The following is a 13,386-nucleotide window of genomic DNA, read 5'->3' as shown; positions in this document are numbered from 1 at the left end:
TAAGGGCTACTCAACCCCAGATCTCCAGTCAGCCGGAACCCGGTTCAAACTGTAAGTCGAACCCCTGATTATGAATGAAAATATATTAATGCATGTAGATAAATAGTTTGCAACCAGAAGTGAAGAACAAATTATTATGATTTACAGCCTTGACAATTTCATACGGGCCTTCATTCGGGTGGCAAAAATGTGAAAAAGTTTCACTTCAATTTCAGGTCAATTGTTTAGGTTAACTATACTCACACATCAATGTTTGGCTTGAAATTCCAGAGGGCTGGGCCAACAAGACAAAACCTAATCGATGCACACATGTTGTAACAAAATAACACACCCATTTAATCAAACTCTTTGCCAATTATTGACGTGTCTGCTCGTTCAGCAGCTTATATTGCTTGATAAGCTTTCTCTTGTCCGAGACCTTTGTTTTCTATTTCAATCACAGGGAATTATAAGAATAGTATATTACATGAAAGTTATAGAATGTTAGGGTATTCGATAACAAATCGAAGGATCCACAAGCTACAGAAAAGTTATTTTACTTTACGCACAAGAAAATACATTAAGCAACAAACGAATATATTTCATTCTTTCAGCTTAGATGTATATTTAATTTAATAAAAGGTATACATTTTGAACTGAAAGCTTATATCTAATCTAATATATATTTTATATTTTGTATTATTTAATATATTTTATTATGTTTTATTTTACATGAAAGGCATAACAGCAATAAATGTAAATGGCTGAATCGAATCACTATATCTTTAGTGGTCATACGAGCGATCGGTGGAAAATTAAATCTCAATAAAGTCTTTTTTATAATTTTGTCGTATCTACGAGGAAATCTATTTTTTTTTTTTTTTTTTTTGTATATTTATAATGTATATAATCATAGCTTTACCAAACTCCGCATTTATGACTTTTCAGGACTCCACGGAATCTTGGTAAAACATAATTTTGTTTAAAAATATCCTACGTCAGCAAATACAAATTTGTTTTTTGCGAACTCCCTTCAAATATATAATTAAAATTCTAGAAGACATTAGTAGATACCTCCTACGAGGTAATCTAATTTGCGGCGCAATAAAGGCAACTGTTCTCTTTAGATCAATTTTCTTAGCAGTAGCATTTAATATTTGTCAATCGGATGTTGACTGATTTATGAATGATGAAAGGAAACCGCTAGAGTGATTATAACACAAGCAGAGTGGAGACCGTTGGCTTATAATAATTCGCATTCAACTGGTTGTGAGGGGCAGCAGGTGGGCAGCTGTGTCAGTGCATACTTACATAAATGTGAGCACACACATACGTGGTTCATTCGTTGCAGTCGGACAAAAAGCTCGGCTCTGGAGAAGACAAAAACAAAACGCCAACCAGTTTCAATTTCAATACAATTTTACAATTTGTTACAACTGGCCGAGAGACGTACTCGCACAATCTTCGGGGATTACTACGGGCTCTCGGTGTTGTATGCGGTTGTAGTTGTTTTTATTTTTATTTTTCTTTACCGCTCCGCTCGACATAGCTTCGGCGCATGCGTAAACGGCCAGTAAAGTGCGAGACAGCGCCGCAGACGGACGTAGAAACGGTATAAGTTGAATCCAAAAAAAATTCCAAAAGCCAAAACCAAAGGTACTTCCCGGCAATAAGTAATATGGTTAGGCTGCACAACCGATTATTTTGGCCAACAGGCTGTGGAGCGGGATTGCTGCTCATCACATTGCTCGGCGGTGTGCGCGTTTCCTTCGCCTGGAAGCCTATTGCTTCCGGCAGCCCCATAACATCCTACAGCCTCAAGCAATCGCATCCAGGTGAGGCCAGCAGCAGCCACGAGCTGACCACAAGCTATGGCCAATTTGGTGGCGATCAAAAGGAGGAGGACGATCTATTGCTGGCGCGCGCCGCTGTCGTGAATGGCGTGGAAACTGGCATCACGCACCCCATCACATTGGCGGACGATCACGAAAACCATTACGAGTCGTACAGCTTAAAGGATGATGTTGTTGAGGAACCTTCTCTCAGCTTTCCCCGTTCTCCACTCTATGTCGCCGATCGCTGCAGTGTCAAGAAATTCGCATTCAATCAGGACGGCGCGGTGGAGTACGGCAACGAGTTGCCCGAGCTGGATCAGTTCACGTTATGTTTCTGGATGCGTTTTACCAATCATAGCGGCGACCATGTCATGTTGACCTACCAAGGTGAGTGTGGGGGGTTATGCCGTCTACAGAAGAGGTAGGTTCATCTGAGGAATTATTAATTTTTGCTGACGAAATAATTATGTATACAAAAAAGAAGGGCCTGTTGAAGATACTTTCTTTAATCAAGCACGACCGCCCTTTTACATAAGCGAACGTTAATTGTTTCGATGCCCCTGTCAGTCAAGTTGAGAGACCTTCGCTTTGTGCGACCTGTGACCAAACTAAATTTGTGTGGACCACGATCCAGCATTCGAACCTGGCCCCAAAAAGTGAAAGGGATCCAACTCCCTGATGCCAACCGCACCGAATAGACAGAGTGAATGTTTTTGATCTCATGCAGCAGACGGTTTGTGATCATGTTGATGTTATTGTCTGATATGATTTGAGAGATAAATGAGTGACAGCAGGGCTTAACACATTTTTTGATGGTCAACACAGACGCAGATACGGGTCGACAATGACGCGAAATAACGACCATTTATTTTATTATGCCAAGTATCTTAGAGATGATTTGTCTACTCTTCGCCTTTTATCTTCCAACTATTTCCAACTTCCCCACAACGACGGCATCGTCGCTTGAGATACATTACATAAGCGCTAAATTTACCTGTTTGCAGTAAGCGGCTGCTGCTACCGCCTGCTTTTGTTATTTTAACTGTTTGAGATTATTTTAAATATGCAATTTGAGCTGCGTGAAAAGCTTCCGGGACCTGGACAGATGCCGTCTTGACCCGAGACAACATCTTCCACTAAACCTGCACACCTGCACAAATTCAGTCTGCAAGGCTGAGCCAACAAAACTGGTCGACGATAGTCTACTCTGCCACAAGATATTGCATATCTCTTATGTTAACATGATTTCTCCATATTTCCCGCTTAATACTCTGGCATCATAGGCGAGTGGCAAAAGAAAGAAAGATATTTAGCTGGTCAGCACAGGGATAAATCTGACTGACATACAATAAATTTAAATTTAATTAAATTTATTTTGTTGAATTATTTTTTCCTTGAAAATATGTAGCTTTGGCCTGCATCCGCCTGAAGTTAGTGCAAATCCAAACAGTTTCGGTACCTTAACATTATTTGTATAAAAATCTCAGACTAGACTTCATAAATGAAAAGGAAGATTCTCGTGCACTATTCAAATATCAAGTATCTTTCACTTTTTGGATATCAGTTAATTGCTGAGCTCGTGTTGCAACAGAGCAGCATCACGCAATTTGCTCTGATTTCATAACAGCCAATTAACTCTGTTTTACGTCTACAGTGAAAAAAGAACCACGCGAAATACAAATCTGGGTCGCCAATGCGCAAAATTCCAGTTTCCTATCGATGGCCATAAAGGGTCAGCAAATGTACAGGTACGTTTCATTTCATTTCAATCATTCAAACTGCATATCTTTCCATTCAAGAGTGGGTTTATAATATTGCGCTGTTCTCTTTTTTTTCTGTGGGGTCCACCTGATTTTGGTTTAGATTAAATTACCCGCTGCGTATGCGGCAATGGCATCACATGTGCAGCTCGTGGAATGGAAAGACCGGCGAGTGGCAAGTCTGGCTTAAGGCAGAACGTATTGGGCGTGGCTTCCACAATTCGGTGAGTAACGAGTCCAGCTCAAACTGGGTGCCACTTTTAAATTACGCTTTTAATTCGAGCATCGGAAACAGTATTAACCAAGCCAACGACAACTGCCTACAGATGGCGACACAAATTGCGGTAATTGGTTACCAGCCATATTTGAATTATGCTATTGCTGAGATATTAAATATCAGTTTTCTCACAATATGCAGCGTGCCCATATATACATAAACACTAATATCTCAAAGCTGCCTACTAATGGCAAATAAAAAAAAAAGTAAGAGGTTCGAGTCGGGAGCTCCTGACTAGGGAATACCCTGAACTCCCTATTCCAACACCAAATAAATTTAAAAAAAAAGTTCCCTTGGCAGGGTTCGAACTCTAGCTCTTATATGTTCTGAGATCCTTGCGTTCATACATACGGACAGACGGACATGGCTAGATCGACTCGCTTATTTACGCTGATCAGGCTTTATGGGGTCGGCGATGCTTCCTTCTGCCTGTTACATACATTCGCATACATTCGCATTTTGCACAAATACAATATACCCTTTTTCTCATTTTTAAAGGGTTCAGGGTATAATTATGTTCTTTGGTAAGTGGTCATTCGCAGCTTGTTTGGTGCGAATATAATGTATCTGTATGAATCGTCGAAAATTATTCGAGGAAAACCGAAATTTTTGTATTAACCAATTCAAAATTCATTTCAACCAGAGTTTAAACTTGCTCGTAGGAAGTAGAGTTAGCTTTAGTTTAACATTTGCGCAAGTTATGGTAAATATACGATATAATCTTGAAAAACATTCCTTTAGCAGCTGTTTTATATATTGTTCCGATGTAAATGAAATTTGACATAAATGTAGAAAACATAGTGAAATCTCTAAATTTCGAGTTTAGTCAAAAAAGATTTCCATACAACAACTTTATTTCGACCGATCGTTCCTATTTCAGCTATATGATATAGTGGTTGGATTTTTATATAATTTTGCATATATATGAGAATCATAGTAAAACTACTAAATGCAGAGTTTGGTCAAGATATATAGATTAACAAAAAAGTTTGTCATACAATAACCTACTTTTCGACCGATCGTTCCTATGGCAGCTATATGATATAGTTTTCCGATGCAGCCGACCCCGACATATGTACTGCGTGCAACAGAAAGAGGCACTTCTCAGTCAAGTAAGGTTGCAGTTTAGCAGCATTAAAAAGCATACAGCTGCTGCATGTAATTATGTTTAAAATAATATGTAATATTTCAAAATCGAATTATGTAGAGTGTCAATCATTTTACAGCTAGTGGGCCATAAAATACCCGCAAAAGGAAAACTGAGATCAGGCGGCAGCTCAGTTACCGGTGAAGTGAGCCACGGTCTGCATTTCGAGGTTACCCTCGTGCAAATTTATCGCGTAGCCTTGAGCGCAGGAAAGGCACATCGGGATCACAAACACCACCATGTGCACCATGTCGACCACGATGGTCAGGAGGTGTCCAGCACAGCGCGTGCGCCGCCAATGGTTAGTATTTAATGGTCGTGCTCCCCTATTGGACGACGTCTAATACTTTCGTGATTAAATTCAGATTAATCGACCTCAGCCCATGCACTCGCTACTCGCCAGCGGGCAAATCCCCACCAGAGTGCGCATCAATCTGGCCGGATCAGGGCCAACGCAGAAACCGCCCAACGGCGGCGCCAACGGTGCTGAATTCCCACCCCAACAACAAGCAATAACCGTCAACACGAATTTTGTCAACGGTCAGATTAACGCTGGTTCTCGATTGGTGGCTCAGCAGTTGCTTGGTATTTTGCCCATAGCCCAAAGCCGACCTGGCTCGCCACCCCTGCTTGCAAGTGAGGCAGGTCGGTTCCAGATGCTCAGCAACTCGGCCAATGTGCAGTTCATAGATGAGACAGAGACGCATATACAGTTCAAGCGACACGCGGCGAATACGGATGCGACAACGCTGAGAACTGCAACTAATGATAAGAAGCTGCGGAAACGAGGCCTGGTGCTACTGGACGATGGTTCTGTTGTGGATGATGGTTTGGGCACCAGCAGCGAGGCATTTAGCAAATACAACGGTCTTGCCGACTTTGGAGGTCAACAATTCAAACAGGATTTGACGTTGAAAATGACACTTGAGGAGGAAATCAGTTCACACGACCGCGAGCCTGCCGAAGAGGAAGTCAAGGCGGTTATGAGCATCTGCAGCAACTGCGACCCAGAGCCTTTTCAGGGTGCAATTGTGTTCAGCTGGAAGAACGTGGAGGAACACATGAACAACACGCTCAAGGGTCTCAGTGTGGGCACCTGCGGCAACTTCTAGCTGCCTCTACCAGTCATAAACTAGCCCGAGAGCTAAATATATTTAAGCAGCAAGGAGCAAGGTGGTGCATATAACGCTTATTGTACATAATTACATATATTATTTTGTTTTTTTTTTTTTTTTTTGGGATTGAATGTATGTAAGTGCACATAAGTAAATAAGTATCCACGTATGTATGTACGTATATAGACATATTAATGGATAGACAGATGTATATACATACGTACTAAAGTTGGGCAACCGACTTTATAACAAAATCCTCACCTCTATGTATATATGCACATATTTATATAAATATATATCACGGTGGGTCTCCACGGTCTTGAAATAGTTGTTCATAAAACCGACGAAAAGCCATTGGCAAATAAAACTGGCAACAATCTTTCTCTTATAATTTAATCGGGGATACTAGCCCCCAAAAGTAAAAAATGTTTTTAGTTTCGAACCCGCTTTCCCTATCAATAAACCCTTGACTACCCAAAACTAATGAAAATATTCAAATTTAGATTTAGAATTACTTTTTCTCCTAAAATCAATACATGTGACACACACTATATAAATGTAAACTCTATCGAATATCGGCATTTACAAAATACGGTCAGATATATCCAATGATTGGAGCTCGAACCTTATCGGTTCATATGGCTCTAATTAAATGGAGCTAATTTGGTTTTAAATAGGTCTTAGGCCTTAATTTGAAAATCGGTTTACCTTAGATTTGTGAATGTGCTGGTGCTTGAAGTCCGAATCGAATTCTGGCTCACTAAAGTAGCTCTGATCCTGATCCCAGCTAGATGGTGCCTGGGGCAGCGGCTGTGGTATACCGGGACCACCTGGCAAAATCTGAGGCGGAGCGGCTACCTCTGTGGACTCAAAGAGACGCAGCACCGAGCGATCACGTATTTCGCGCAAGTGCGAACGCACATCTTCCAATTCATAGAACATGTCCTTGCTGGCATCATGAATGTAGATCTTAACGTTCGGTCCTTCCAAGTACGACATGGTCAACTGACGGGGAAACGAGCGCACAAACAACGCCCTCACCGTGTCTATCGACGTGATTTCATTTGGGAGTAGTGCTCGCTTTGTTTCTGATCGGTATTGTAAGAATACAAGCCCCAACGGTCGCTCCAGTGTCTTGGAGGGTGTGCGCACTACTGGCAAAGATGAGCGCTGTTTACCGCCGCGCCGAAAGCCAGTGCTAGCAGTTTCCACCTCGGACATAATGCCGGGGTCATCGTCGAACAACGGACCCTGATTAACGGGTGCATAGCCGCGCATTGGCTGATTCTTCTTGTTCTTTTGCGCTCGAGTACTCATCTGCAACAAAAAGTACGAAAAGTGTTGCAATTGGATTTTGTCTGGATGCTGGTTTCTTGCTTACTTCCAGGTCCATGGCACGTTGCTGCTGTGGCATTTGATGTGCGTGAGGATGTTGAGAACTTCCATAGACTAAAATGTCGCCACCAAGTGTGTGGCGCCGTGGATCGTCGCGGCGCATTGCGCGTCTGCGCTCGTCGCCTCCTGTAAATGTATACGGAAAAACCAGTAAGAGCATGCATCAAATAATGGTGTTGCCGATGTATTCATGTTTAGGTTATTATATACCTTGATCGTTAGTCGGTAAGCGGCCCGGTTTGTTCTCATTTTGCCAGTCTTCTTCTGAAAATGTAGCCAAAAGTGCGTTAATAATACGGCAAGATAATAAGCAATTGAGCGCAGTCGTTATCGATAGTTGATAGTTGATATCGATTATTGCAATGCCTGCAATTTCCAATGTATGTACATATTTTGACAGACTGTTTTTTTTAATGGCATGCATTTAAATATGTATATATGTTAAGTATACACATATATACATATTTTTATATATATGAGCTTATATGTTATATTTGCATGATCATTTGCATTTGTATGTGCAATTATTTTGCTTGCGACTCTTTTATTTTATATTATTGGCAATTCATTGCAATTACCTCCTTCTCGTCCTTTGCGTTTCTTTTTCGACGATGAGCTGCTGTTCGCGCTGCCACTTTGATTAGTTGATGCACTTTTATCTTTGCTCTTCCAACGAATTAACATTTTGCCGCTTTAGAAGCTGTTTGTGTTATAGTCAATTGTATTTGGCTTATAAATTATAACGCACAAGATTTGTGCACCTTAACAAGACAAGACAAGAAAAAGTCAAAATACGTATTATTCACATACATTTATATACGTGAAAAGTAATATGGATACATAAATACATATGTACAATTGTGTGTGTAAAAATACAATAAGAATCTTGAATTTATAAATACTAATATATAAAGCGAGTTAAATAAGTATATGTATGTGTGCGTTTGTATTTGTTGTTTATGTATTCCATTAAAATTGCACTGCAATTATGTGCGCACCTACGAAGGTGTATACATACATACATATGTATGTCAAAAGCATCGATGACTGTAGATAAAGCGGCTTAATTTTAACTTTGTTTACATATTGTGCCGGCACGAATTATCACAAGCATACAAAATGTATATGTTCGTATGCATCTACGTAGATATGTGAATTTGTGTAATAATCTTATATCTGCTTGGAATTACATACACACATCGCATCGAACATAACCATATACATACATACATATTTGACACTACCTATAAATGCAAAAGCACTTCTGAGCAAACATATGTAAGTATTTAGTGTAAATATGTATGCATGTGTAGAGTATGTGGGTGTGGTGGAAAATGAAAAGCATCAATAACTGCCAAGTAAGTACGAAAACTTTGTATTCCTTTCGGGGTCTACATACATACATACATGCATACACATGTTCACATGTATGTGCATACATATATACGTACATGCAAGCTTCAAAGTGAATATTTCGGAAATACCGCACAGTATTTACATAAATGAGTTTGGATATCAAAACATCTTAGTGTAGTGGCATTTGAAAGGACATTGGAGCTGTATTTACAAATGAATATGCATAGATGCTTACATACATACGTCTGAACCAAAGGTATAAAGATATATATGTATGTATTTATGCACAAATATGTATGTATACGAATGACAGTATTTACCATCTAAAAAATGTTTGATGCTGACTGCATTATGTAGATACGTATTTAATTATGTTTAACAATTATAATTCTCATACGATGCTTTATTCATCCGAATAAGGACAAGGAAATTGATGTATAAGTACATACATATGAATGTACTGCTGTGAGCCAGATGCGAGTAAATGAAAAATATGTTGTACCAGTAGCATGGCCGGGCCTGTTTGTTGCTTAACGTATAATTGATAATTATGCACTTTGTCAGTAAGATCTCGTGATTTAAGGATGTTTTAATTCGTCTTGCGCTAATCGCAGCCGTCGTAATTGACCGCGTTTAAAACCCGTTCGATACGTTTTAACACTCAACAGCAAAATTATTTCTGGTATATCAGAATACGTTTCCGCCCTAAAAGATACGCGGGATAATTTTATGGCGCATGCGTTGGCCAATCGCGCCGGTGTGGCCAATTTGCAAAAAGGAATTCAAAGCTTCCAACGAAAAGCGCAGGCAAAAAGCAATCAGCGAGCAAATAAATAAGCGAATTCCCACTAAAATGTAAAACTTGACAGGAAAAATAAATATTAACTTAATAAAACAGTCTGTTTTATATTTGCTAAAGAACTTTATATATATAAATATATATACATTTTGCAAATCAGCATCTAATTTTGCCTTTTCTATTGAAATATTAATAACACAATGCGATCGCAGCTTAAATTATACGAATTCGGTATACATTTTTAACATTTTGGGCTTAAGGCTTTAAGGAATAAATACAACCCGTGAATATAAATTTGCAAAATATTGTTTTATCCCAAAATAAAAAAACAGGTTTTAAACATAAGAGCCACTTCTTATAATATCAAGCACATAAACAGAGATTTTTTGATTCTATTGATTAATTTATATAATAATTAAAATAGAATATGCGTTCTTCAACCGCCTACTTAGATTTTAACTTTAGTATATGGCTTTAACAATTCAATTTGTGGTTTTTTTGCAGCAGTATGACTTTTAAAACATAAATTGATTAATTAATAAAATCAATTAATTAAAAAAATATAAATAAATAAATTTATGTTGTTTTCCATGAGACTTTTCTGGTCAAAAGCATCAGCATAAAATGCGGCTACGAACCGGGTTGAGAAAGCCTAACAATAGAGTTCAGAGCGAAAATGATAGCAGCCACGCATTCAATATTTTTAAATAAGCATAAAATAAGTTTAGTCTTGAGGACCCTATATGTTGGTCACATTGAAAATACATCATAAATATTTTCAAGATCACACGCAAATATTATTCTCTGTACAAAATGTAATGTTGTTCGCTTACAACCCTGAAAACTTCATATCAATAGCATTTTATAGTATTCACATAGAGAGGATAAGAACATCGAGATCCGGGGTGTCTTTCTATTAAAAAATGTAGACAAGTAGCACAATGGCAATTGATATATTTAATATGTACATAAAACTGTCCAAACGAATACAAATTGTATAGATAACAGTTGTATAGTTTTCGTATACAAATATAATTCTACTTTTTGTCTATAATTATATTACATAAATATTGTGTATCCCGTTTGCATAAATATATTTCCATTATTCTTTATAAGTTTACTGTTTTTTCTAAGCTTTGCAGACTTTTTCTGCCTGATTTTGTACGTTCAAAAAGGCTTAAAGTATGAGAGAGATGAGAGATGGCAGACACAAGCGAGTACGAAAGAGAAACACAATCGGCACCATGCTCGGAACTGCTGAAACTGTAAAGAATCGGAACTACATATCTATGTAAATATGTTATATATTTGCACTAGAGGCTAGTAAGAGAAAAATTCTGGACCGCTACATTTCTTTTGTATGTGGGGGGTTGGTGATGCAAGTTTTCGGGTCGGGGAATGATCTTGTGGCGTTCCAAGAACTTTAACCTAGTTTGCGACGCCTGGTCGACTGTGGCCCTGTCAAAGTCGGTGGCGCTACGACCGGCAGAGCTACGGGTGAGCCATGGCCGGGATACTGTAGATGCTGCACAACAGACAATTGTGGCTGTTGCTGTTTCAGCAGCTTGGCGGCAGCATGTGCCTCGGCCGCTACCACGGGATGCAGCACATCTATGCTCTTGGAACCGCCGCCGCCGCCAGCATTTCCACCATCACAATCGTCGTCGTCTGAGATCAGTGATATGCTTAGGTCGCTGGAAAGTTTAAGCGAAATGGGCGCCGGAGGCGACGGTGCAACCATTGGCGCTACCTTGGCACGCATCGCCGGCGACAGCTTCTGCAGCTGTTCCGGCAGCAGATCATGTGCGTATTCCGGCACGCCACTGGAAGCGAGTCCTTCACGCAGCTTGCTTAGCGACAGCTCGTAGATGCGATTGGCGATGACCGTGTGCACTGTGGTTTCATCCGGTAGTGAAGCTGTCATATCACTGCCCACATCCACATTTAGGTAACCATTGAAGTGGTTTGTGTCGTTGCTGGGCGTGCTGCAACTGTTTGGTTGACTAAACGATGCGTCTCGTGGCTGACGGCGTCTCTGGCGCGCTTGACAGTTGGCAGTAGTTGAAGTCCGGGGAACCAACGACACAGTAACCTCTTCCATGTTATTGGAAAATGTGAGCGGCGCCAATGGCGGCGGCGAGCGCATCAATTGACGGCTACCGTAGTTCAGCGTGCCGTTCTCGTCGTCACTGGTGAGCACAACGCTGTCGGTAAATGTGGTTGCCGTTGTGGAGGTGACATCTGCATTACGTTTTCGAGGCCCATACAATTTGTTATCACCACAACTTCTAGCAGCTGGCATCAGCAACATGGTAGAGCTTTGTGCCGGCGCCAACTCGACCGGCACAAGGCTTATGTTCGGCATCGTCGATAGTTGCAAGCTGCCGGGCATAGGCCTAGATGTTAGATGATGTCCATTGGCCACTGACAAGTCAGGCGCTTCATCGTTATCATCATCATCATCCGACAGCAGATCAATTGTGATGTCCGCGGGCAGTGCAGCAGCAACGTGACGTCGTGATAACATTAGCTTGCAACGTTCAGTCTTGGAGGCAGGTGCCATGTAGAGCTGATGCCGTTCCTGCAGGTGTTCCATCCATTTGCCCAGGCGGCGCTTAAGGCGCCTGTTGTCAAACAAACTGGATGAGATATAGAATGGTTCGGAATGTTTGGTATTCATTGCTGTGAATTCGAAAGAAATTCAGTCAGAGCTTAATTCAGAATATTGAATTCGGATTATTTAGACAGTTTTACTCACAGCTGCTGATTCGACTGTGATTTTTAAAACTTCAAAGCGCTTAGCATCGCCGATTTGTGGAGTCTCTGCGCAACCACCACAACAGGAGGCCTACCACCAAGTACAGTTAGATGTTGCCGCAGTTGCAACTTGCATAATTGCGTCAGATCCACAAAAGATTTGCTCGAATTGTTGCCAATTGTTAGTAAATTTATTTTTTTCTAATTACCATTTTATATTCGTATTTTACGCAAATATAGAATTTGTTGTTGTCGCAGTTTATCGCTTTCAGTTTGTGTTGCCTTTTGTTTTTGTTGTAGTTTTTTTCGTGCTGTTTATTTTTGCGTAGGGATGTAAGAAAGTGCATCGATGGCAATGTTATCGATATGTCGGAAAGCAGCATTGCGCTTGGGTGTAAAAATGTCACCCCGCTAAATGATTGTTGTCCCTGCTAATCAGCTGCTGTACCTAAACGGCGGGTGTATTCAAAATGTTGATATTTGCTATTTCCCAGGAATATTTAAAAATAACTTTGCTTAGCAATGGCGTAGTCGAAATGCTTAAAGTATCTGCTGATCAAGATTTATTTCTGCCAAAAATATTTAAGTGCTTTGTAGCAGATTGTGGTAAAATTAAATAAAAATTACCAAGTCCGTCATTTTTATCATTGCCCTCAATCGGAGTTTCGGCTAGGTACTGATTTGTCAGTTCGGTTGTAAGACGAACGCCGCTGAATGTCGACCCGAAGCCCGATTGGAGTTGGGGCGACAATTACCAAGGGAAACCTACCGGCACGACAGCCAGTACGAACGAAAGTTAATAATAAAAAAAATGTTGAGCAGAAATTGGCGCCACCCACAAATTTTGAGCTGCTCGTACAATTGGGCACATGCGCCATGGCTTTGAGTGGTATTTCGAGAGCTTTCACTCAAAACAGCTAAGAGCTTTTAGCATATTTGTGTTCCGATAACTGTTAAGATACGGCC

At 40.3% G+C, this 13,386-nt stretch overlaps 3 protein-coding genes across 9 annotated transcripts in view; 1 reads left to right on the top strand and 2 right to left on the bottom strand.

Moving 5' to 3' along the window:
• Nucleotides 1-9,540, bottom strand: part of LOC6634690 (coiled-coil domain-containing protein CG32809) — a 29,157-nt gene extending 19,617 nt beyond the window's left edge. For 5 of the 6 annotated variants that reach the window (XR_011417416.1, XM_070211197.1, XM_032433338.2 and 2 more), the window contains exons 1-5: nt 9,185-9,540; nt 8,087-8,269; nt 7,719-7,772; nt 7,495-7,634; nt 6,822-7,430 (exon numbers count right to left, since the gene is read on the bottom strand). Coding sequence is in view for 5 of the 6 variants with exons in the window: in XM_070211197.1 (XP_070067298.1) it covers nt 6,822-7,430; nt 7,495-7,634; nt 7,719-7,772; nt 8,087-8,192 (909 nt within the window). In the remaining variant the exon portion in view is untranslated. The remainder of the gene's footprint in view (nt 1-6,821; nt 7,431-7,494; nt 7,635-7,718; nt 7,773-8,086; nt 8,270-9,184) is intronic. The other variant, XM_032433339.2, reaches the window with a different exon arrangement.
• On the top strand, nt 1,533-6,438 carry b6 (pentraxin-related protein b6). The gene is made up of 5 exons (XM_002058308.4): nt 1,533-2,201; nt 3,469-3,562; nt 3,678-3,798; nt 5,078-5,299; nt 5,364-6,438. Exons 1-5 carry the CDS (start codon nt 1,658-1,660, stop codon nt 6,108-6,110), a joined length of 1,728 nt encoding a protein of 575 aa, XP_002058344.1. The 5' UTR covers nt 1,533-1,657; the 3' UTR covers nt 6,111-6,438.
• Nucleotides 9,541-10,611: 1,071 nt separating the features above from the next.
• On the bottom strand, nt 10,612-12,745 carry a6. Of its 2 annotated transcripts, none has more exons than XM_032433345.2 (2): nt 12,630-12,745; nt 10,612-12,345 (listed from the first exon to the last, which is right to left on the bottom strand). In XM_032433345.2, exon 2 carries the CDS (start codon nt 12,341-12,343, stop codon nt 11,087-11,089), a length of 1,257 nt encoding a protein of 418 aa, XP_032289236.1. In that variant the 5' UTR covers nt 12,344-12,345; nt 12,630-12,745; the 3' UTR covers nt 10,612-11,086. The 2 variants fall into 2 exon arrangements, with proteins under 2 accessions (XP_032289236.1, XP_002058345.1); XM_002058309.4 differs by having other exon boundaries at nt 12,422-12,743.
• Between the last annotated feature and the right edge of the window lie 641 nt (nt 12,746-13,386).

Source organism: Drosophila virilis, chromosome X (assembly GCF_030788295.1).
Source record: "Drosophila virilis strain 15010-1051.87 chromosome X, Dvir_AGI_RSII-ME, whole genome shotgun sequence".
NCBI lineage: Eukaryota > Metazoa > Arthropoda > Insecta > Diptera > Drosophilidae > Drosophila > Drosophila virilis.
The sequence above is the reverse complement of the archived record's forward strand: the minus strand, read 5'-3'. Positions and strand labels throughout refer to the sequence as shown.